Raw genomic sequence first — 24,848 nt, 5'->3', positions numbered from 1 at the left:
CAGAAAACAGTGTGGATGTGGATTAATCTGTTTTAAGAGGTCTGAGCCTGTCGGACTGTTGGCACAGTTGTGCTGCTAGCTTCTCTAATTAGCAGTTGACCGGGGGTGGGCAGCGCGTCCCTATTGGTTAAAGTGAGGTCAGGGTGTGGTTCTGCTTGGTGACACACACTGCATCCATTTGTACTAGGTCGGTAGACTAAAACGTTTACATAGAGTATCCAAAAGTTAGGCTCCATTTTGATTAGCGGTTACCTCTGTGAATTTAGCTTCTCCACTGTGTTTAGGGTGTGTCAGAGGAGTATCCGTAGATGGCGTACTACTACTTACTCCTGAAAGGTAACCGGCTCTTCCCTCTCGCTCTCTCCCGGTGACTCACCTTCACTTGTCTCGGTATACCAAGATACCCCCCCGCCCCTTTATTTCAGTGAAAGCATCCATTTGTTTGAATTCACTCTCAGCCACTTCCACTCACGTGCGCTCACACATTGTGTCTCTGCACCAACACATGCACCCAGTACTTTTCCTTTGCCCACCCTCATTTATATTCCATCCTCCCTCCCTCTCTCTGTCTCCATCCTTCCCTCCCTTGCTCCCTCCGTTCCTCTCTCTCTCTCTCTCCCTTTCTTCCTCCATTCCTCTCTCCCTCCCTCTCTCTCTCTGTCTCCCTCTGTCCTGCTCTCTCTCTCACTTTCTCCCTCCCTCTCCCTCCCTCTGTCCCACTCTCTCTCTCCCTCCTTCGCTCCCTCCCTCTCTATCTCTGTCTCCCTCTGTCCCGCTCTCTCTCTCTCCCTCCCTCTGTCCCACTCTCTCTCTCCCTCCTTCGCTCCCTCCCTCTCTCCCTCCTTCGCTCCCTCCCTCTCTCTCTGTCTCCCTCTGTCCCGCTCTCTCTCTCTCTTTCTCCCTCCCTCTGTCCCACTCTCTCTCTCCCTCCTTCGCTCCCTCCCTCTCTCTCTCTGTCTCCCTCTGTCCCGCTTTCTCTCTCTCTTTCTCCCTCCCTCTGTCCCACTCTCTCTCTCCCTCCTTCGCTCCCTCCCTCTCTCTCTCTGTCCCGATGTTCCTCCCTCCCTCTCACTCTCCCTCCATCCCTCCTTGCCTCCGCCCTCTCTCTCTCTTTCCTCATGCTTCTTCTGTCTCCCATCCGTCCTCGCTCTCCTGTCAGATTTATTCCCCTCCTTCCTCTCTCTCCCAATGCGTGGTCTGGTTCATGCTCAATCCCTAAAATAAAACTCAATTTTTAACCCTATTACACATTTATCTTTATTTTTCAAAGTGTATTGGCAGTGCACACATAGCTTTGCTTCAATACTGAGTTTTGATATGCTATTTTTTCCACAGTAACATGTTTGATACTAGCAATGATATGATAAAATGACATAGTTCCAAACATGTTAACTGATGTTAAGGCCAGTCTCCTACTCTATTCCCAACAGATTCATAAACAAGAAAATAGGCTCTTGATAGGCTCACTGTCGGTCAATTAATCAATACACAATACTTTCAGACATGTATCCGATTGCATTTGCACTTCGCATCAGTGCAGAATGCACCAGTTATCTGCTTCTGTTGTGCATATGTTTAAAGAGAGAGAGGGCACACACAGATAGAGACAATACAATATACATAGATAGAATGAGCTAGAGAGAGAGAGAGAGAGAGAGAGAGAGAGAGAGAGAGAGAGAGAGAGAGAGAGAGAGGGGGGGGGGGGGGGGGGGGGGGGGGGGAGAGAGAAATATATATAGAGAAAGAGATAAGAAACATAGAGAGAAAGACACAGAAAGACATATGCCGGCAGACAGAGGGAGATTGAAACAAAATAATGAGAGAGAGCGATGGGAGATGGAAGTGGGTCATCCTCTGAGAGTGAATGTATTCACCCCACACCATAGACTTTCCTCTAATAAAATATGCTGTTTCTCTTATCTTACCAATTTGCAAAACATTCTGTCCAAAAGTATATAGTATTCTCTTTAGTTTGATAGTGGACGCATCCATCTCAAATTAAATAGAAATGGCCTATTTTTATCCAACATGTATGTGTGTGTTATAAATTCAAGTATAAACCATGGGTAAGCATGAGCTCTCAGTGTGCCTATACGCACTTAAGCTATATTATTGGCACATGGCGCAGCTTGCCGGGCTGCCGGGCTACTGCTGAAGCATGTGACCGGTGAGGAAGAGTAGTAGCAGATGGTGTCTCATAGCAGGGCCGGCACACAGGGCGAAGGCAACTGTTCCCACCCCCCATCATAATCATTTTAAAATACCTCTGCAGGGACAACAAGAGCTTTTTCCCCAACGGTTCGGAAGCAAAAACCTGTTCATGCAACATGACACTTATAAGGCTTATGCTTATGCAGGGTACTTTTCCCTTGTGAATGTATTTGTTTTGGTTATATTTGTGTTTAAACGATGTTATTTTTAAGGTTTACATTGTGTCAGTGGCAGTGCTTCGTATAATGCTAATACAATTCATGAAAAATAAATGAAAAACAATTTCATTTTCAAACGATTAGTTGGGTATTTCTCAAATGTAATGCTTTGCAAGCCCACATAATCATAAGATACATTCTGCCCACTAGTGGTCGAAGGTATTTTGGTTTGTCAAAAAGGTTAAATCCTTTTTTGGACATTGGACGTTACGATCAGGCTTGACATGCAAATTGAGGAAGTAGCTATTTTAAGTATTTGTAGTATAAGTATTAGTATTTTACATTAAGGCATGTATATGCAATTAAACATGGTTGTCATATTCGATCGTCATGTATCGACCAATGGGACCTATTTGTATAACATTTAGTTTGGAAGAGGTTCGTAATAAAACATCGCTACTTGTATATGTAAGATTTCACGGTATTATAATAGGCTAATCATTTCCTTGACCCTTTGGCCGCACCCGATTTACAATAGGCGAAGCGTCGTGACGGATTGGACAAGTGGCCTCCGTAGAGCCAATCGTCTTCTTCCACTGATGCGTGGGCGTCATCAGTAGTGAGTAGTCCAAGATGGCGGACGTGAAGCTGCACTATTACTAAAACCACATTTAGTTCGTCAAGTTAACTTTATGAATAGGGTGCGTCACTAAAGTGTACTTTCTTACACTGGACCATCATCCACTTTGAAATGAAAGGGAAAGAACGATCGCCGCTGAAAAAACGCTCACGGATAATCGATGATCTCCGAGATCGCGGAGGCCACCTCACCAAGAAGCTAGGTCCACTGTCGGGCACCAGCAGCGGCAGCAACAACGGGAATAGTTCGGTTAACAGTCACATTTCTGCAAGAAGAAGTTTGCCGAGCGAAAAGAGGGACATGAGGGACGCGGAAGGACACCACACGGGCCGGACTGGGGCCAACCATGACTATGGAAGTAACAACGCCAGCTCCAGCAACAAAGTGCACGGTAGCATTGACCTCGCTACCGAGGCCAGCTCCGCTCCCCGGACCAATGCACGCGGCGACGCGCGGACCCCCAGCTCCGAGAGTGAGTACAAGACGCTTAAAATCAGTGAGCTGGGGTCGCAGTTGAACGACGAAGAAATTGAAGACGGACTATTTCATGAATTCAAAAAATTCGGAGATGTAAGTGTCAAAATAAGTCGAGTTGGCGACCAGAGGGTGGCGTTTGTGAATTTCAGAAGGCCCGACGACGCCAAGGCGGCCAAACACGCACGCGGCAAGTTGGTGCTTTACGACCGACCACTGAAAATTGAGCCCGTGTTCATGAATCGTCGTAGAAGCCGTTCTCCCGTGTCGAGTTATCCTCCCGGGCACCGTAATGTACATGCCCAAAGAGCCATGTCACCCACTGGTTTAGGCTACAGAGACTACCGACTACAGCAGCTAGCGCTGGGCCATCTCCCCCCGCCTCATGTGCCACCACCACCCATCCACCTAAGGGACCTAGAAAGAGACAGAGAGTTTTCTATTTTCGAAAACCGGAACCGGCCTCCCTTTATCCCCGAGTGTGCCCCTTTCAGAGAGGAGGATCTCATGTCCCCTGAAGACGACCAGAGAGCAAACCGGACGTTGTTCTTAGGAAACCTTGACATTACTGTGACTGATCAGGATCTGCGCAGGGCGTTTGACAGGTTCGGTGTCATTACCGAAGTGGACATAAAGCGGGCAGTGCGCGGACAGAACAGCACTTATGGCTTTTTAAAGTTTGAAAATCTTGACATGGCCCACCGGGCCAAAGTGGCCATGTCGGGGAAAGTGGTGGGTCGCAACCCAATTAAAGTGGGCTACGGTAAAGCCACGCCTACGACCAGGCTTTGGGTCGGGGGGCTCGGGCCCTGGGTTCCGGTGGCGGCTCTTGCCCGTGAGTTTGACCGCTTCGGTACCATCAGGACTATAGACTACAGAAAGGGAGACCCCTGGGCCTACATCCAGTACGAGAGCCTCGACGCTGCCCAGGCCGCCTGCACCCACATGCGTGGCTTCCCCCTGGGTGGCCCAGACCGGAGACTGAGGGTGGACTTTGCAGAGACGGAGCAGCGGTACCTGCAGCAGTACATGCAGCACCTCCCCCTGCCCCCCTACGACCTGGTCCCGGAGGCCTTCGACCACCGCCCGCCCCCGGAGTCCCTGAGGGTCCGCGAGAGGTCTCCGCCCGGCCCCCTGCGCTTCAGAGAGAGGGACCTCTACCCCGGCAACGACTGGCCCGGCCTCGACGTCCACGACAGGGCCCGTGGTCCGGGCTTCGAGCCCATCGACCACCTGGAGAGACGCGCCCGGGAGACGTGGTCCCTGGAGCGGGAGCTGCGAGACCGCAAGCGGAGACCCCTGGACGACGGCCGGCGCCCCGACCGCTCGCCGAACGGCGGGGACTTCGTTCGCCGTCGCCGCGGGAACTCGCTGGAGCGCAGCCCCGGCGGAATGGGCCGCTACGGGGACCCGGAGCGGGGCCCCCACCCAGGCAGACTCTCTCCTGGCCGGGAGCACCAGAGCCTGGACCCGACCGGGCCCTCAGAGAAGAGGAGGAGGACGCTCAGCCCCCCCACGGCCCCGGGCACCAGCTCGGACAGAGACCGCAAGCGCAAGGCCGGGGACCCGTGTCGGAGCCCCATGCGTAGGGGGGACCCCTCCCACCCGCCTTTCCTCTCCAACAACTCGTCCTCCAAGGCGGCACCGCCCTCAAAGCAAGGGGCGGGGTCCCAGAAGCTGTCCCAGGCCTGGCAGGGCGTGCTCCTGCTGAAGAACAGCAGCTTCCCCACCACCGTGCACCTGCTCCAGGGGGACATGGCGGTGCCGGCCTCCCTGCTGGTGGAAGGCACCAAAGGCGGCCCGGTGTCCCAGCTGAAGATCAGCCAGCGCCTGCGCCTGGACCAGCCCAAGTTGGACGAGGTGAGCCGCCGCATCAAGGCCTCGGGGCCCGCCGGCCACGCCGTCCTGCTCGCCGTCCCGGGGAAGACGGAGGACGGGCGCCAGGACAGCAGCAACAGCTCCACGGAGAGGCCGCTGAAGAACCTGGTGTCCTACCTGAAGCAGAAGGAGGCGGCGGGGGTCATCAGCCTCCCCGTGGGGGGCAACCGAGACAAGGAGCGCACGGGGGTCCTCCACGCGTTCCCTCCGTGCCCGTTCTCGGAGCAGTTCCTGGACGCGTCCTCCAAGGCCTTCGCCCGCTCAGAGGAGGAGTACCTGCTGATGATCGTTATCAGAGGAGCCTCCTGAGTGCTCCCCCCCCCCCCCCCCCCCCCAAGAATGGTTGTCTTTTAACAACTGAGCACTGCTATTTTTTTTTATTCTATGAGTTGCATAACTTGGCGGGTGGAACAGTCCATCCTTCCAGGTGGAATACATAGATGTGATTTAGCGTTTGAGTGTCGGACTGCTTAAGAGAAAAAATGTCGAGGCTTTGATTTTTAATTAACTTCCAGGGCGGCCTGTACTCCATTCAGCCGAAGCAAAGTTTGTAGTCAGCCAATATTTCACGATGCATTGTATTTAGCTGAAGGATTTGATTAGTATGAATTAAGGCCCCCCCCCCCCCCATTAATTTCCACCCCCAAAAAAGCTAACTACATTGAGAACAAGGCTTTTTGTTGTATCAATCTTTGTTGCCGCAGTAGAGTTTAAGTTCATTCCTTAAGTCTTTCATTATGTTGACCAACTGTACAAAAGAAAATTTATAAAAATCTATTTGACAACTCAAAAAGTATAACTCAATGTGTTATGGTTTGCAAGTGTCAAGAACATTTAAAGTACTATGAAGATTTCTGTGAAGCCATTGCAGTCAATGTTTTTTTTTTTCTATTCAGATTTCATGCAAACATAAGATGCTAAAGCTTTGCTAAAGGAACCCAACTCATTATTTGACATCTCTACCTTTACTCGGTCAAACTCACACAATCTGAGAAGCAACTTTTAAGCATAATTTAATTGTTAAATATACAAATATTAGGCCTAATTAATTACTATTGGGCTTTCACAAGGTTCCCTGATTGTTTGTCATTCCATATTATGTCGACTTGCATTGTAAGAAGTGTTTATTGAATAAGTCATGGGTGAAGTGTGTTATTGGCTAAACTTCTTTGGGGATAAAGATTTCATCAGTCCGATAATGGTTTTGTAAATACTGTCACCATCTAGATGTGGTAGGCTTCATGAGCTGGTATGGAAACCACACTTTAACTAGCAAATTGGTTAAATTCAAATAGGGTTTCCCTACAGTCCTACCATACCATTTGGCGTCTAATCATAGTAATCTTTCATTGGACAACTAATCAAACATTTCTAATCTTCATTTACTAAAGTTAATCAATACTGATCATTCAAGGGCATTCATTTATTGTCCGCAACTATTAAGAAATATGATCTTTGGTCAAATTGTTGTTAGTGCTTGTTGGAATTTTTGCAATTGAAATCTTAACAAGTGACTCATCAGTTGGTCAACCTACCGGTCAGATAATTGATTTTAAGAGTTGACGTACACTGGCATGCTTATTTTATTCAGTATTTTTTCATTACAATTTTATCCAAAGTTGACTGGGCCGACTGTTAAAACAGAACCAATATGGTTTTGTTTCACCAAGGTTCATTCTACACCTAAGAAAAAAGCTGCAGTGTTGTATTTGATTTGTCCATCCTTCAAACATGTACAGTCTTAGCTGTGTTTCTATGCCATGGACTTCCCCTTTCACTACTGTCAGTCATGCAATGACAAAAAAAAAGAAAAGAACTTCCACTCCCAGAATGCAGCTCTGCAAAGAGGGCCATTTGCAGTCTGAGTTGCCTTCCCTGAAACGGACTCTATTTGTTTTAATGCTTTGCTTCCATTTTTTCAAATGGAGAATTTAGCAATGTGCTGTTTACTCAGGATTGCAACGAAAAATACCGGAGGCCACGACTGCTCATGAATCGCAAGATGAATTGCCTCTGTCAGACAGCCCATAGATTTTGTTTCAGTTTTAATAAATGTTCTCTTTCCTGGGAAACGCGTCTGACTGCCTCGGAGGAACCTTTTTGTGACCATTCTCTGTTGTCGGAGGTGTACTCGGGAGTTAACTGCGCTGAGCGGAACGCAACTGCCAAGCAGGGCGAGGAGGAAGTGAGATCGAGGCAGAAACAGCTTCTCAGTTCTGTGTTTTGGTGGTCGTTGTCGGTCGACTCAAGCCTTTCCCGCCACTAAAATTGATAACGAAACTGGGCCCGCCGTCCTAACTTAATACAACATGAGAATACCTCCCCGCGGCATGTTTAAAGTGTTGATCTCCATTTGGAGATTGGGGGGGGGGGGGGGGGGGGTTGCTTCCACAGCTCATTTCCAACTGCCAACCACCAGCTGTGTGCCCTGGGAACCCCCCCCCCCCACCCACCCCTTGGGTGACCCCCTCCCCAACAACAGACCCAATTTGGTCTGCGCCGCCTGGCCACAACACAGAGGGGGAGGGCCCCTCCTGTCCCTTTGGCCGCACACCTCAGAGGATGGGGAGAGTTTCAGAGTTTCCCCGCCTCCCCGGTCTTCTGTTTCAACACTGACGGCGTCTTCCTGTTTCACACATTAATCCACAGCTCCAGGCTGTACAGGAGCAAGGGATGAGCTGTTCTTGTGTTTGTAGCATGTTGTTGTTCCGCCGCCTTCCGCCCCTACCTGGCCGTCGATCCACCAGAGGAAGCCGGGTTTTTAGGGTCGGGCTTTGGGCACTGGCCCCGTCTCGCGTTCGAAGAGGAGTTGCTGCATATTATTGAGGTTATGAATGCGGCCGAGTTCGACGGCTGTAAGATGGGAATCCCGATGGAGCGGAAGGAGAGTTCCTTGCATAAATACACTTTTTACACTGATGCACTAGAATAGGATAACATCTTCCACAGTATCGCCGTGCGAGGACGTCGACGTGTGAACAGCAGCTTTGTGTTCGGAGTTGGGGAATCTACCGGACACAACAGCCTCTACTGGACCTCGTTCCTGCCTGTCGACCACTCCCTGGTACCCCCAGATTGGGGTCCACCACCCTGGGACCCCCCAGCGCCCCGTCCAGAAGGCAAGGCCTCCGGAAGGATGCTTGTTGTAATCACAGGTTTGAGGTGGTTAGCCCTGAACTTCAGCTCGGGTAAAGTATTCGCCAGGCGTAAACCACATGGTTGGGTATGTATGACAAGAACTGCAATGAAAACGCCATTTATGACTTAATGGTGACATACACCACCAGGTGTGAGTGTGATTAGCCGTTACAAGCCGTTTTAAAAATCTGCCTCATCTGACAACATAAGTGGGCGTGTCCACCTAGATGTATGACGGATAGATGAGCAACATTGGTTACAGTCAACTTGGTAGGCTGGTAGACCGATCTATCCAGTTTACATCTAGGTGACGGGACACACCCACGTGTGATGTCATAAAAGGCAGATATTGAAAAACGAAGGTAGGATGGATCATAAAGGATTTGATGATGATATGGAGGACTCAAGGGTTCTTTTATGACATTGGGTACATTTTTATTTAGGTAAATGCTACATGATACTATTAATGTTACACAAGGCCTTTACAGTTCCTGCTCAAAGACACTTCCTGCTACACGCCGAGTTTCACAAGAGCAGTGTTGTAAACCAGGGATGTGGCTGACAATAACGGTCAATTTAGTGTTTCAATGTCGGCGCTTGGTATCCAAAACATTGATTGCCGCCTGTCCGAGCCTTCTGAGCCTAGGTCGCCTTGGAAGTCAAAAGACGGAAAGGGGTTAGGTGTTAGTGACATGAAGCACTGGAGATCAGGGGAGACTTAGGCCCAATCCCATTTCTACCCCTTACCCCTCCCCCTTGTTTTGAAGGGGTAAAGGGAAGGGGTAAGGGGTAGAAATGGGATTGGGCCTAAGGCCCAATCCCATTTCTACCCCTTCCCCTTACCTCTTCCCCTTAGCCCTTCAAACCAAGGGGGAGGGGTAAGGGGTAGAAATGGGATTGGGCCTTTATGTTGACATTTCGTCTTCACTAGCAGGCCAGTAACTGGATTTTATATAGGCTTACTGCTGTAATAGCACGTCCGTTGTCCCACTCTTGCCAACAGGAGTATTACAATCACAGGTTGTAAATAATTGCAAAATGTAAATAAATAATTTTGCTGATAATGTTCTACCATAAAACAATGTTGACTTTGAACTTCAACACAGATGTAAAATCCTCAATTATGTAGCTGTTAGGATAAAATTAGCAAATGAAAATATGATTTTCTTGCTAAAAAGAAAAAATATTTGTATACCACATTTTGTCCATACAACAAATACAATAGATTACTGGTAAGTATTATGTAGTTTTTTTCTTGGTATTTTTTTAGGCAATGGTCCAAATGAGCAGCTGGACCATGTACCTTTTGATGGGCAGACCTTGTGAGTGTCTGTTTTGGTATAATTCAAGTATTTCACTTAGTATGACTATGTAAGGTCGCCTATACTTATTTATTTATTGGGGGTAAATTTATGAAGGACTGAAGTGTCAGAATTGAGCATGTTTTGAAATATTGTTCCACAAATCACTTTCCAGTGTGTGTCTGAACATCCACTCACGGCGCCTCATTGGTTCCGTTATCTGGACGGAGATTGCTTGGTCGTGTCTCCACAGAGTCTGCAGACACGTATGACCTCGGACAAGGACAGGAAACCATAATACAGGTAAACTATACCGTGGTGAGTAATTTTTTTAGTTTTTATCTTTAATTAACTCTATTCGTTTGAGGTCCATGCTGTCTGTGATTGAATAAAGTTTGAAATCTACAGTTTTGCCTTCGTGTCTTTCTTCTTTGTGTTGCATCTTATCTTACATTTCCTGAAGGTGAACTTGACCGTCCTCTAGGGGGCAGCGTTGAGCAGTAACTTGACATTATAAGACTTACGCAAGGTGGTCACGTAGAGACCTGGAACAGTGTGGGAAGGGAATGAAATTCAAATTAACTTTGAGCATGAGGTGATAAAAACGTTACGTGTCCAAGGTACTGGAATTCATCCGGAAATTGACATAGGTATTTCCTACATATCACAAAAACAATATTAGTTTAGTTAATAGCTTAATCTACACCTACATTCTCAGAACTCTAGATTTAAACTTTCACAACGGAAAATAGCATTGCAAATAATGTATAGGCAGCATAATTATTTAGAATAATAATCTCACCTTGCTATTCATTATTATTATTATTATTATTTTTTAATCATATACCGGTAGCCTAATCTTTAAAACAAATCAGCAAAAGAAATAATAAAAAAATATCTTGTTAATCTCAGTTTGAGGAATCTTGAGAAAAGTTTGTTGTTTATAAAGCGAGTGTTAGGAGTAGGCCGTTTGGGAAAAGCCCTGAGTCTCGCTGGGAGAATAGTCCATCAAAGGTCAACTGTACTGTAGTTTAAAGAAGGCCTATCCTTACAGAAATAGAAGGATTACAGTGCCCTAAATGTAAACGATGATGATGGTGAAATTAACAATACCATTAAATCATATCACTCACGATGTAGAAATAGTCCCTTTTGTAAGATGCTAAGCTTACTTCAAGACTTGGGCGTGATGCCTCACTTGGGCAAACACAGGCCTACCCTTCTTTGTTTTCCATACCATTCATGTTGGCTGTCTGTGATTAATGATATTAATCAATCACTATACATTTTTGAGGAAGTATAAATAAAAATTCCTAAACTTATGCAACACAAAGATGAATGCCTCTGATGTTGAACTCTTTTGCATTCAGCTATGCCATTGCACAATTTAGTATATAAATAGTGTCTACCCAATTTCAACATAATCTTACAATAACAGCTAGCACACGGTACCTCGCGTGCACACCTACAGGGCTCTTTGATGCAGCCGACACAAGAGAGAAGCTTCATTCCTCACAAAACAGGCTCTGGTGACATTTGGATTGAAGGACATTAGATTAATATTTAGAGCAGGTTTTGTTTCCTTTATCTGGTTTCACTGTTTAAATATGCTCTCTTACTAAGTGGTTTCTTATCAATTTGAGTAGGAGGTGTAGATTTGGATAGAGGGGGGAAGTTGAGGCTGATATTAAAAGTATAAAATACACTTTTTCCATTAGACTTCTGTTCTTCATGGTCAGCTTTAAGATGAAGTCTGCTGTTTTACTGGTGCTTCTTGTGGCTTTCACAGAGGGACTTGTCAAGTAAGTGGATCGTGACTATTATTGTTAAGCCAAAATATAAAAACATGAATTGCACTACACAGTTTTTCATTAGTTAAGCACCTGTTTATTCAAGGGATTAAGGATGGCACACATTTATAAAATGCATTAAGTCCTTGATTATCCTCTTATGCCTTTTGTAAATGGGCACTTGTTAATGTTTACAGTATTTGTAAAGGGCTTCAAAGACTAATCCAAGTGAATTTAAATATATTCCTGGTTGGTTCAGAATCCCTTTGTTCAGAGGCAAGTCTGCCCGTCAGGCTCTTGAAGAGGTTGGACTTTACGAAGAATACAAGGCACAGTATCCTCAGCCAAGACTTCAGAGAGGGCTGAAGGTGACCAACGTACCTATTACCTATGATCCACAGGTGAGTGTTACTATACTGCAAAGACGTGTTCTGTCACACTGCAGACAAACCACTCACCTTTCCACATCTCTCTTTGGGTCGGTGACTATAGGTTACCTATTATGGCATGATTGGCATTGGAAATCCCCCGCAATACTTCAAGGTGCTTTTTGACACCGGCTCTGCGGACCTATGGGTGCCGTCCTTGAATTGCACCCATTATAGCTGCGGTAGGTGCAACGGAAGGCCTGCATCGGTTTAGCTTCTATTGGTTGGGAGTCGGACTCCTTGTTGTTTATTGAAACACCACAGATATTGTTCATTTCTTTGTAGGTAACCATTACACTTCCCTAGTGGACATTTATAGATCTGATGGCTCAATGCATCATTTCAACTATGTTTGGAATAATGAATAAAGTTGCATGCCAACTTAAAGATAATCAGTATTAGTCCCACTTATATTCAAGAACTTAAACAGAAAATTCTTTTTTTATACAAATGTGAAAACGTTTTACATTTAGTTCAATATATATGGAGAAACAAATAACATTTCATCCTTACTTATTTTTATTCTCCAATTGTTTCTGTATTGTTCTTCTTGTTAACCAGGAAACCATGCAAGGTTCAATCGCTCGGCTTCCTCCACCCTTCAGAAGGGCGACGGGGACTTTACCCTGGAATATGTGTCGGGCTTTGTGAAGGGCGTGACGGCGTATGACACCGTTCTGGTGAGAGACGACATCAGAGCACAGCCATACCGTCAGCAAAGAAACACGTGGACCATTGAGTACAAACAATTGAGTACAAACAAGGCTGTTATTGAGGCTGTTCTTTGCTCTATTTCCAGGTCGGTGACATTTATGTGGTGAACCAGCTCTTCGGCCTGACCTACTCGGGGGGGTCGTTCCTCAGGTACATGCCCTGGGATGGCATACAAGGCCTGGCTTTCATCGGTGCTTCCGCACTGGGGGGGACTCCTCTCTTCAAAAACATGTGGAATCAGGGCAGGATCACACAAAACCAGTTCTCAATGTACTTGAGCAAGTAAGCCTTTTCGAGTATTCCTTTATTGAACCTGATTATTAATCTACCCTAATGTATGTATACAGTATACACACACACACACACACACACACACACACACACACACACACACACACACACACACACACACTGTGATACATATTTCTTGGGTTTGTTTGGTTTCTGTGAAGAAATAAATGCTCATCATTTCTAATATCCTTCCCTCAGATCCGTGGAGGGAAGTGCTTTGATCCTAGGGGGAGTGGATGAGCAATATTTCACCGGACCAGTCAACTGGGTCATGGTCAAGGAGGAGGACACTTACTGGACCATCCAAATAGATAGGTATAATGAGCGCTATAGTACCATGGTACTAACAAGCCCTGCATACCATGGTAAAAGAGTTCTACATCGTACCATGGTAAATGAGCCTACATATTACTATGGTAAACAAGCCCTACATACCATGGTAAATGAGTTCTACATCGTACCATGGTAAATGAGTTCTACATCGCTATGGTAAATGAGTTCTACATCGCTATGGTAAATGAGTTCTACATAGTACCATGGTAAACAAGCCCTACATAGTACCCTGGTCAATGATTTCTACATAGTACCATGGTCAATGATTTCTACATAGTACTATGGTAAATGAGTTCTACATAGTACCATGGTAAACAAGCCCTACATAGTACCATGTTAAATGAGTTCTACATAGTACCATGGTAAACAAGCCCTACATAGTACCATGTTAAATGAGTTCTACATAGTACCATGTTAAATGAGTTCTACATAGTACCATGGTCAATGATTTCTCCATTGCCCAATGTACTATTGGGCAATGGAGGTATCATTCAGAACCGTCACCTGCTAGATGTTGTTTCAAATGTCAGCAATCTAGCATAATATCGAGGTCTATCGAGCCATGTCATATAACCGGATATCACATAACATGAAACTATACTGGTGGCCTCAGAGTGAGCACCCTCTCCTCTGTGTGTGGCTGCAGTATCAGCATCAACGGGAACACAGTGGCCTGCAGCGGCGGCTGCCTGGCCATCGTGGACTCGGGCACGGCCCTCATCACCGGGCCAACCAGGGACATCAGCAACATCAACGGCTGGGTGGGCGCCTACCAGGCAGGGGGCGATGTGAGTACTGGTTGTGTTGTTTTGACGTCATTATATGCAAACATGCACAACTATAACAAAACGATTAAAAAGAGCACGAGTAGATGACCTGATGTTTGGATGGGAATAATATGATTTGTGTGTGTGTGTGTGTGTGTGTGTGTGTGTGTGTGTGTGTGTGTGTGTGTGTGTGTGTGTGTGTGTGTGTGTGTGTGTGTGTGTGTGTGTGTGTGTGTGTGTGTGTGCATTCCTTTATGTGTTTGTGTGTGCGTGCGCGCATTCCTGTGTGTGTGTGTGGGTGTGTGGGTGGGTGGGCGGGCGTGTGTGTGTGTGTTTGTGTTAATTCGGTTGTGGGTCACCTACAGCAAGCTTCAGTGGGCTGCAGTAACATCGGGGTGATGCCAGACCTGGTCTTCAACATCGGCGGCAATGCCTTTCACCTCCCGGCCTCAGCCTACGTCCTGCAGGTCAGTCCCATCGTCTTTATCCTAATATTCATAGAAATAACATTGTTTATGGTCAGAGGCGCCGCGTCCCATTAGGCATACCAGGCAATTGCTTGGGGCCCCGGGCCACTACTAGGGCCTCCAAAAGGTCCCCCCAAAAAAAAAAAATAATAATAATAATCGCTCCATACCCTCCCCCCCCCCCCGTCAACAATCGCTCCGAACACCCCCCCCCGTCAACAATCGCTCCGAACCCCCCCCCCCGTCAACAATTGGCCCCCTAAGAATTCTTGCTTGGGGCCCCCACACTACCTCGCAACGCCCCTGTTTATGGTCATATTACGACATGTATGGTAATATCCCCATGTTTATTCATGTGTTGACCTGCATAATGCAGTATACATATAATTGCATATCGTTACCATGTCATGAATCTAATGAGATCCTATAAATATGGCACTGAGACCCAGAACGTGTGGTTCTTCTAACCTACCCTCTGTGCTTTGCTCCATAGTACGGGACCAGCTGCCAAACCGGGTTTGAGGATGTCTCTGGGTCGTGGATCCTGGGCGAGGTCTTCATGAGGCACTACTACACCGTGTTCGACGTCAACAACTCCAGGGTGGGTTTTGCCCTCGCCGTGTGAATGTACACGTTGCACGCTTGATTTATTATTTATGGGTTTCCTTAGGCTCATTTATTTTCTCTCCGAACTGGAGACCAATTGAGAGTTTAAGATCTGGTTTTCAACACTCTTTCCGTAATGTTGTCTTAATGATTATTTGCTATAATAAAATATAATGGCCCAAAAAAGATCAGTTCATTTTTAACAGCTTTTTTTTATTTCTCTGGGTTGAGCTGTTTTGATTGGTATTAAAAAATGACACTTGAACTGCAATTAAGTATGGTGATTGTTCCCTGCTGTAACTTGGCCAGCCACAAGGTGGCAGACAACTCTGAAAGCCTGCAGCTCTGAGACTCGTGTGCCTTGGGGAGGGGCTTGGAGGAATGAATGAGTCATCGCCCACAAATTCAGGCTTAACATGTACAACCACCTGCCAATCACTGATAGTCAACTGGCGCTGCTTCCATCCCAGCAATCTGCATGTGTGATAAGTCTCTTTAGGATGCTCTCTCTATAGAAGAGATGAGATGTGTCTTTTCATCTTCTCAAGCGATTTTGTGATGCTGTTTGGCCCTCATACGCACATATTTATAAATCTTACTTGACATGTACATTTTTCTTATTTCATAAGAGGCTGGGATGTATAAATATCACCTTTTTTGTAGAACAAGACAGCACCATATTCCACACTTCTTAAATTCTCTACAATGTGAACAACAATAGTATACATCTGTGAACAACAATACCAGAATTTCTTTTTCATTCTGCTTTTGCCTCTTCTCAAGCTACCTGATTCTTTCTCCTTCTCCCCCATTCATATGTCTCTATCTGTCATCGAATTAATGCCAACTCAACTGTAACCATAAACGTGTTTTTTTTTTTAAATTGTTTAAATAATAAAAGTATAAAAGTAGCCATTACAACACTACAGAGCGAGCTAAGCCTGTGTGTTTAAGGTAAACAAACCTATGGACTGAGGTTACTGAGTGTAACTGAGATGCGCAGTGTAACTGAGTCATATGGGTAGGGGGCTCAATGCTTTGGGCCTTCCTTCATGCCTACTTCATTATTCATTTAGGAACTCCTGTACTCCGGCAAGGTAGGAGCTGATGTTACACTACAGGAACACACCCCTTTGACTAGCCTCCAAGTATACTAGTATCAACTGGTCCTTACTGATCTGCTGCCATCAATGAACTGAACATTTGAAAACATGGGTAGGTACATCTTGTTCCTAATGTCCAATAATAACGATAACAACAATTAAGCCAATCCAACAGCAGGGTGGCCACAGCGACCATACAAAGGTTAATAAATGAGCAGGTTCGAGGGTTGAGTTTCTGCTCCAGTGGTCTGTGATGCTTCTAGCATCTCGACCCTCAGCCGCCTGCAAGCTGAGAGCATGTTATTAGAGAAACTAGAGAGAGAGAGGAGAGAGGCAGAGAGGAGAGAGAGAGAGAGAATGGAGAGTGAGAGGGAGAAAGGAGTGAGAGAGAGGGAGAAAGGAGATACTATTGTCCTCAAAACGGATGCCTGTTGCATATACATATCAATATGTATCCTGCAGCCCTTTATTCAGCCTCATCACATCATAGTTCTGGATAGAAACAGCTTACCGTTCATGAAAGAGATCGATAGACATCATTAGTACATTTATAGTAGTTTTATGTATTTATGTAGTACAGTTAGCGGCAGACAGGGCAATTATTACAGCAGATAAGAGAAAACCAACATACAGTAAGATATTTGACAAAATCAGTGCTAATCAACAGACAAGGTCAACGTGATCGATGACTACATCACTGTAGGTCTCTACATAAATATTGTACACATATTACGGCTAAATCTCTGAGCTTGTTGAGGCAACTTAGGGAAAGTAATGTAAAGTGCTTGAGTAGTTCCAGGAATTATCTTCTGAAAGAGAATCCATCACACGTATTATATTACATTATGTTATCATCATATTGAAACACAGACATACTGCTAACCGCTGTTTATTCAGTGCTTAAATTAATATACAAAAATATTTAGTTTGCTAGAAATACATTGCTACACCTAGTCTGGGAGTTTTCTGTCTTCATTTGTTTTCTATTGTTTAGTTACAATCAGATCTGGTCTGAAGTAGGAATATTGTGTCAGTCAAGTGAAATGGCGTTCAATGGTTTTATTATGGGGCTCGATTCACAGCACATAGTGTGAGCTTCAACTTACTTTTGTTTACTTCTTCAAAGCACACCTACAGTGGAAGACATTTTTAGTAGTGACACTAGTTATATTTTCCATACTTCTTTACACGATCCTGGCCAACTGATGTCTAACATTAGCTGAGTTATGTCAACATAAAGAGGTGCTACTTTACATGCGAGTGGCCAATAGTGGATGCTATTTTTGTAGTATTATTTATTGTCATCAGATTATTGCCTGGTTGGTATGTGTTGACAGATGACCTTTGGACAACAGGTTTCACTTGAGCAAATAATGCTACATCATGTTGGATTTAATATTGGCATTACTACTGAATGCAACATGGCTGAAAGTTTGAGAGTCCAAGTCATTGCCAATAGGTGGGGAAGTTTGATCTTGGAATATTCGACATACTTTGAATAACAAACATACGATGACTTTATATTGCCTTCTATTTTGAGATTTTCTGCGTCGATACAAATAATAAGTCCTGCAAGATTTAAACGATGGGTCCAGAAAAAAACAAGAGGAAATGAACGAAACGATCTGCGATTCAACACACGACATCAGAAATGTCATCATCATACAATAGAATCCCACCGGGTGCATTAAATCCTTTTTGTAAAAATAAATAAATATAAACACCAAAAATGTAAACAAACAGTTTTACTTCATGTTCCCCTCGAAGAAACACACGGTAAGTTAGGGGTGAACCATGGACCTTTCTAATGGAATGGAGCCATGGACAGGACATGTTGGTGATACTCTTTGGGTAGACTGATGTCTGTGTGCACTGGGACACACCGTGTCGGGGAACATGTCCTCCCATGCACCAACATGCTAACATCATATAGGCCACTGGTATGGATAGAGAAGTAGACAGGTAGGTAGAGGGTTCATGTGCCAAAATGTTCCTATTCAGCTTTATCAAAAAAACTCATAAAAGATGACATGACGATACATAAAAGACATATCCTGTGTGCTTATTAGTGGACCCAGGAGACTTCGAAGGACAAAGTATACATTATTACATAATCATAATCGTTATTTTTTATAAATGCTATGATATTGATTCGTAAGCGATTAATTAGTGACTGTAAATATTACTGGATGGATTATTTAGTAAGGTTTCTCTGTAAGGTATACCTTGGCTTTTTCCTTATAGATTCACAAAACAGACAAAAATACATGTTTCAAAGACACCCATGCTAACAATTCAGTTTTGGTTGCTAGTGTTTGATATTGCATTCAACTTAACTTTGTGCTACAATAACAGAAGCTACGGCCATTAATAAGTAGCCTTATATGCTGGTTAATATTTTTCTAACGATATAATATTTGCAGCTATATCAAAATAATAGAACGCATGGATCTATTATTTACACAAGTAACATTGGTTATTGAGTTTATGTTATGCTCTTGCAAATACGCTTACAAAAGTCAACTAAACCCTTTTTCTATTAAAGCTATTTAGTAAGGGTATTTAACTTCCAATTAAAAGCCAATAAACTATTATTGATAAACAAAAAAAATAAAACTCATCTTCTTGTGGCCGTCCTTCACAACAGTTTTTTTGGGAGGAATAAACAAACTAAATCGCAAACAAAAATAATATAGATTGAAATGGACATAAACCACCATATTACATAAACAACCTGTGTCATGTTATGATGATAGTCTCTTAGTCTCATTGATAGTAGATAGTAGTATGCCGTACAATGTATGCATTCATGTTTACGGCATATCCCATTCATAATCATGTGTTGAGAGAGAGCTGCTTTGACATACAGTATGGCCTACAGTCTGGAGACAGAGGTGGTGTCACACCACCCTGAGGTTACCACAGCAGACAGAGGTGGTGTTGCACCACCCTCGGGGTACCGGAACAGACAGAGTTGGTGATGCACCACCCTGGGTGTACCAGAGCAGACAGAGTTACCAGAGCATCCAGAGTGGGTGTCACACCACCCTAGTGTACCAGAGCAGACAGAGTTACCAGAGCATCCAGAGTTGGTGTCACACCACCCTAGTGTACCAGAGAAGACAGAGGTGTTGGGACACCGCCATGGGAGTTCCAGCGCATCCAGGGCGAGTATTACACCACCGTGAAGGGTCCCAGAACATCCAGGGCGTGTATTACACCACCATCGGAGTTCCGGAGCAGACAGAGCTGACGGAGTCGGCGTCAGACCCCCGTCTGGCGCCGTTCTCCCCGTGCCACTCCTCCTCCTCCTCCCCGATGGGGTTCAGCCTCCCGTTCTGCTCCGCGGGATCTTTGGCCCCCAGGAACCCCGTGTGCTGCTGCTGCTGCTGCTGCTGCCGGTTCAGGAAGTTCTTATCCGTCTTGTCCCCGTCGTGCTTGCCCCCCGTCTCCTCGTGCATCTGGCACACGCTCACCGTGGACGAGCGCAGGCTGTCGTCGGCGCCGCTGACCGCCGTCAGCCCGTGGCCGGGGCAGCAGGCGCAGGGGCAGGGCGTGAGGTAGAGGTAGATGAGCACCATGACCACGCTGAACAGGCAGCCCACCAGCGTGGTGTACGCCGTCTTGATGCTCTCCAGACCGCCGCTGAGCGTGGCGTTGAACACCTCCACGGTGATGTGCAGGGTCTCGTTGTAGGCGTCACTGGTGGCGTGGCACAGGTACACCCCTGAGTCGTCGGCCTTCAGTGGGCCGATCTGCAGCCCGCCCCCCGGGAGCAGCAGGGCGCTCTTGTCGGCGCGGGACACGGTGACGTTCTCCGGCAGCGCCCAGGTCTTCAGCATGCCGCGCTGCCGCGTGTCGCAGTCCAGCAGCAGGTACTGGCCCAGGTACGCGTTGGCCTTCACCACCTTCACCTCGCTGCAGTTCAGGTGCACCCGGCTCAGGTCCAGCACCGCCACCTTCTCCTTCTCCTTCGCCCCCACCACCAGGCAGGTGTGCTCCTCGCGGAAGTCCGAGGCGGAGCTGAACCTCTGGAGGTCCCAGAGGGCCAGCAGGCCGTGCAGCTCGCAGCTGCAGGGCAGCGGGTTGCGGTGGAAGTACAGGTCGTTCTTGATCCAGGCGGGCAGCGCCTGCAGCTCGGCGAGGGGCAGCGCTTTGATCCGGTTGGAGGAGACGTCCAGCAGGGAGAGGGTCTCCAGCCGGCCCCGCTCCTTCACCACCTCCAGGGGGAAGCGGGAGATCTGGTTCCCGCTCAGGTACAGCTTCTGCAGGCACGCCAGGCCCGAGAAGGCGGTGCGGTCGATCTGGGAGATGTGGTTGTTGTAGAGCAGCAGCACCTCCAGGTGCTCCAGCGGCTCGAAGATGAGCTCCTCCAGGATGCGCAGGCCGTTGGAGGACAGGTCCAGGTGGCGCAGCTGGGTGACGTGGGCGAAGGCCTCGGAGGAGAGGAAGGTGAGGCCGTTGTGGTTCAGGTGGAGGGTGTGCAGCCGGCACAGCGAGACCTGGGTCCAGTCGGCGCGCAGCCGGGAGATGAGGTTGAAGCTGAGGTCCAGCACGGCGGCGTAGGAGGGCAGGTTGTACGGCACGCTGGTCAGGTTGAGCTGGGAGCAGCTGACGATGTTGCTGGCGCACACGCACACCGTCCGGCTGTTGAGCGGCAGGGACATGAACTGGGCGTCGGCGGTCACGGAGGCGATCAGGAGAACCAGCGGGAGCGCCGCGAGGGACCGTCGGGGCAGCGGGACCCCGGGGGAGGGCGAGCGCGGGTCTCTCATGGCGGGACGGCGGAGGGGAGGGCGGCGGGGGGGGGGGGGGGTGGGGCAGGAACCACGTTTGAGTGACTTGTAGCTGCAATGACATGTTGGGGTAACACTTTACAGAATTAACTAACCATTGATTAACCATTCATTAACATTAATTAGTGCAGAAATAGGCATTAACTAACAGTTAATTAACATTTAACTAATGGTCTAGTAATCATTTATGATTATCATTAATGGTGTTCACTTGACTAAGGATGTTCATGTTAAGATGGTAACTTTGTTCACATCAACTAGGGTATTCTTTATACATTGCTTAATAGGGTTAAAACTACTATCCCTATCCCCTAGGCAATAATACTGTGAATTACTGCATTAATTAATGTTAATGAATGGTTAATTAAAGCTTAATTAATGTACCCTTATGGTAAAGTGGGAACCATATTGAAGTGAGTTAGCAATCCTGATTGCCTGTCATCTGCAATGACGTTGCTAGACATTTATTAGTTATTAGTTAGGCCTATTACTAGTTATTACTCATAACGCAGGACGCTGGAATAAGGCCGACATGGTAGGGCACAGGGTAGGCTGCCTGTAGCTCACTGCAACAGCAGCTGAAGTTACTTTTACTCGAATGTAAATAACAACGCTCCAATAAAAACTGATGAAAAAGCAACAGTGAATGTAACATGTTTAAACGTCCATTAAAAAGGGGTTTAGAGCCAAAATGAGCAACACCAATCATTTTGAACAATACTGATAATAATCATATAAAAAAAACCATATTCCAAATAAATACTTCCCCAAATCCTTTCCCTGCCCGAACTGCAGTGCTGCGTGTAAAATCATCTTATAGAGTTGTATAAATCCTCTGCACAGTAAGTAAACGTCAAAGACGTATTATCATGCACTTACAGGTAGCAGAGCATCCCATCCCAGGGCGCTTACCTCGTTGGATGTCTAAAGAACGATAAATCCGATGTCCACATACGGTCCAGGCTTCGAGATGGTCCGCTCACATGACGTCCTTGGCCATTTATCGGAGCAACGACGACCAGCTGCCTCTCTCTCGTCCGGACCTATCGTTTTCTTTTTTATTAGGACAGCCCGACCGTCGTCCTCGCTGTGGTCCAAGAAAACCCCATCATTTTATTATTGATCCGACACAGCAGGAGGTGTGGCACATGAATGTGCACACGCACGCATCTCCACGTTCGGTGCACGTTCTCGCTCTCCGTTGATCCGTCACATTTGCTCACTTTGTAGTGGTTGATTTAGGCCTACCGATAACAACACATGTATGCTCACGCAGAATAACAATCCCGCCGCTGTAGAGGTAAATAAAAAATGCATCACATGTGATGCATTCGCTCTTCCTGGTGCTGATGCACTATATCTTACATGTAGAATCTTAACTGAATCCAACACGTGTCCGAGTACAAAATAAATCTCTAGGATGTGCCTCAGACTAATTATTTATGAAATGTCCAATTGGTTATTTTTTTTTGATAAATGCTTTGCATTGTGGCTGGTGTTGGTAGGCTACACTCGTTTCCTATATACTTCACAGCAGGGCGGATACGGCTGGCTACATCCTTCCTCTCCCAACACCAGCATATAGGCGACTGCGGGGGGCGAGCTGCACGCTGAATGGCTCTCTGCAGTGCTCGATCCGGCCGGCAACCTTTTCACGTGCGTCACCTTGTCAAGGGCAGGGGCCGCTCCATCATGCCGCGTGAACAGAATCCGATCTTTAATTGCGGATCTCATTTGCATATCTGTGGTTTATGCAGGCGATGGGTCTATCATAGGATGAGGAAACATGTGGGGGCGGGGGTGAAGTGTGAGTGGAGGATAAGGTAACAGTATCAAGATCCAGGGAGACACTAAACAAAGTGTCCGGTTGCTTAAATACACTTCACTGTCCATAACAGTTTTACATTTACACAAAACACAATACATTTAATAAGATAGAGGACGACTCAAAATGTAGACTAGACAAATATTGTGACACTGTGTGTGTGTGTGTGTGTGTGTGTGTGTGTGTGTGTGTGTGTGTGTGTGTGTGTGTGTGTGTGTGTGTGTGTGTGTGTGTGTGTGTGTGTGTGTGTGTTTGTGTGCGTGTGTGTGACTACCACAGGAGGGCTCTGTATCCATAGCCTTGCACTGTGTCACCCCAACAACAATAGAAACAGATAACTCACATTGCCCTGTCAACACTAACACATGTATACAATTCTGGCTTAGCAAGGAGGGTATAACTGTTATATATATTACCTTGAGAATGGTACTGTTTCTACAGAAACATAAAAATAGTTGTATTGCTACTGTACCATTAGAAATGTACTGTTGCTGTTGTATCATTAAGATTGTATGTTTGCTAGTATTAGAATAGTATTGTTGCTACTATATCATCGGAATTGTACTATTGTTGCTATAGTACCATTAGAATACTTGGTGCTGGTGTAATACTCTTTGCATTTATTGTCATGTTGTGATACAGCTTTTGGTATTATGCTGTTAAAGTAGGCCTACTGTTGGTGTTGGTCTACTGTTACATGTACAATTAAATAACATCAAATACTTTATTAAATAACATTCGATTCTGGTTAGTATGGTTCTGTTGGTACAATGCTGTTGGCCAGTAGTGTTGGTATCATACTGTTGTTGTAACACCACAGTACTGGTGGATTAGTACTTATTCAGAGTATCAGAGTATTGTTTCCTACTGTGTTCCCTGTACTGCGTCCTGTATAGTGTATGGTGTCTGGTGGTGTATCGTGTTGGGCTGTGCGGTAGAAGATGTAGGCGGCGGTCTACTTTGCGTGTGGAGATGCGCAGTCCTCTGGTGAATTATGGATGAGCTGAGCCGCAGTGGCCCTGACTGTAGATCAAGGCAGCTGGGTCATCACGCTCCAGCCCCCCCCCCCCCCCGATGCCCACCTGCACCCTTGACCCCATGCCTCTGACGGCAGCTCGCTCCAGCTTGACACACGGCCATCAACCGGCACAAAGTGTCCAGTGGGGAAAATGACAACAGACACGTTTAACTTTTTTTTTTCCTTTTTTTTTATTAAAATTCCTCTTTTTTTTTTTTCTGTTCTTCAAAACCATTTGAACCCTTGTGTCACTCGCACACACACACAGTGGGTTAAACGGGATAAGTTAGGATCGTTATGCCGGTCAAACTAGGAGAGGGGAATTGCTCGATTTGGTGGAAGACGGTGTTGAATGGTGTGGGCGTTCAGTCAGGGGTGGTGTGATTGATCTTCTATAGGCTTCCTATAGGGTCTCCTGTTGAGTTCAATGCGCTCTGCTGTCCATCCTTGGTGGACCATTGAATGCCCGGTTCTGCCCTTTATGTTGCTTCACATGAACGAACAATGCATAGTGAACAAATAGATATTTGCTGGTTTTATCAGCACTATATGAGGAAAATACCAACCAAATATAACTTTACGGCATACATTCAAAGCCTCCCTGTTTTGTAAAGGTATGTTTTTTCCGCATAGTATCTCAGTGTGTTCCCCATCACTGTATGGTCAAGGCGGCCGCCTCAACCACTATAGGCCTCCGCCTTGACTACCAACGTACAATAAAAATATATACAAATGCATTAACAAAGTAGAAAACTCTCTTAGGGAAAGAAAACATGAAAAAAAATTATCTTTAGGTCCCCCCCCCCTCCTTGACCACTTTGAATAAGACATTTTCTGGGGGAATCACTGTATCTCAACATCAGATTGGGGGCCTTCCCCTTATACTATATGTTTTTGTAGCGTCAGCAAT

The 24,848-nt window shown here is 46.1% G+C and overlaps 3 protein-coding genes across 3 annotated transcripts; 2 read left to right on the top strand and 1 right to left on the bottom strand.

Annotated features, from left to right (window-relative positions):
* The first annotated feature begins 2,959 nt into the window (after positions 1-2,959).
* LOC132470337 (RNA-binding protein 15-like) lies at positions 2,960-7,440 on the top strand. The gene has a single exon (XM_060068852.1). The coding sequence runs from the start codon at positions 3,121-3,123 to the stop codon at positions 5,668-5,670; it is 2,550 nt and encodes an 849-aa protein (XP_059924835.1). The 5' UTR covers positions 2,960-3,120; the 3' UTR covers positions 5,671-7,440.
* Positions 7,441-11,448: 4,008 nt separating this feature from the next.
* LOC132470338 (pepsin A-like) lies at positions 11,449-15,467 on the top strand. Its single transcript, XM_060068854.1, has 9 exons — positions 11,449-11,602; positions 11,850-11,991; positions 12,083-12,200; positions 12,580-12,698; positions 12,818-13,014; positions 13,222-13,338; positions 14,003-14,144; positions 14,489-14,590; positions 15,084-15,467. The coding sequence occupies exons 1-9, from the start codon at positions 11,532-11,534 to the stop codon at positions 15,213-15,215; spliced, it is 1,140 nt and encodes a 379-aa protein (XP_059924837.1). The 5' UTR covers positions 11,449-11,531; the 3' UTR covers positions 15,216-15,467.
* Positions 15,468-16,833: 1,366 nt separating this feature from the next.
* Positions 16,834-22,675, bottom strand: LOC132470784 (amphoterin-induced protein 1-like). Its single transcript, XM_060069653.1, has 2 exons — positions 22,008-22,675; positions 16,834-21,147 (listed from the first exon to the last, which is right to left on the bottom strand). Exons 1-2 carry the CDS (start codon positions 22,046-22,048, stop codon positions 19,515-19,517), a joined length of 1,674 nt encoding a protein of 557 aa, XP_059925636.1. The 5' UTR covers positions 22,049-22,675; the 3' UTR covers positions 16,834-19,514.
* Between the last annotated feature and the right edge of the window lie 2,173 nt (positions 22,676-24,848).

The sequence above is a fragment of the Gadus macrocephalus genome, chromosome 13 (assembly GCF_031168955.1).
Source record: "Gadus macrocephalus chromosome 13, ASM3116895v1".
Lineage (NCBI taxonomy): Eukaryota > Metazoa > Chordata > Actinopteri > Gadiformes > Gadidae > Gadus > Gadus macrocephalus.
This window is presented reverse-complemented; position numbering and strand designations above follow the sequence as displayed.

What these genes read in the sequence shown, in the direction of transcription:
- LOC132470337 (XM_060068852.1), top strand. Translation starts at nt 3,121, where the DNA reads ATGAAAGGGAAAGAACGATCGCCGCTGAAAAAACGCTCACGGATAATC.
- LOC132470784 (XM_060069653.1), bottom strand. Translation starts at nt 22,048, where the DNA reads ATGTGGACATCGGATTTATCGTTCTTTAGACATCCAACGAG. An exon ending in TTCTTTAGACATCCAACGAG is followed by an intron (nt 21,148 to 22,007) that starts GTAAGCGCCCTG and finishes ATGTCATTGCAG; the next exon opens with CTACAAGTCACTCAAACGTG.
- LOC132470338 (XM_060068854.1), top strand. Translation starts at nt 11,532, where the DNA reads ATGGTCAGCTTTAAGATGAAGTCTGCTGTTTTACTGGTGCTTCTTGTG. An exon ending in TTGCACCCATTATAGCTGCG is followed by an intron (nt 12,201 to 12,579) that starts GTAGGTGCAACG and finishes CTTGTTAACCAG; the next exon opens with GAAACCATGCAAGGTTCAAT. An exon ending in CGGCGTATGACACCGTTCTG is followed by an intron (nt 12,699 to 12,817) that starts GTGAGAGACGAC and finishes CTCTATTTCCAG; the next exon opens with GTCGGTGACATTTATGTGGT.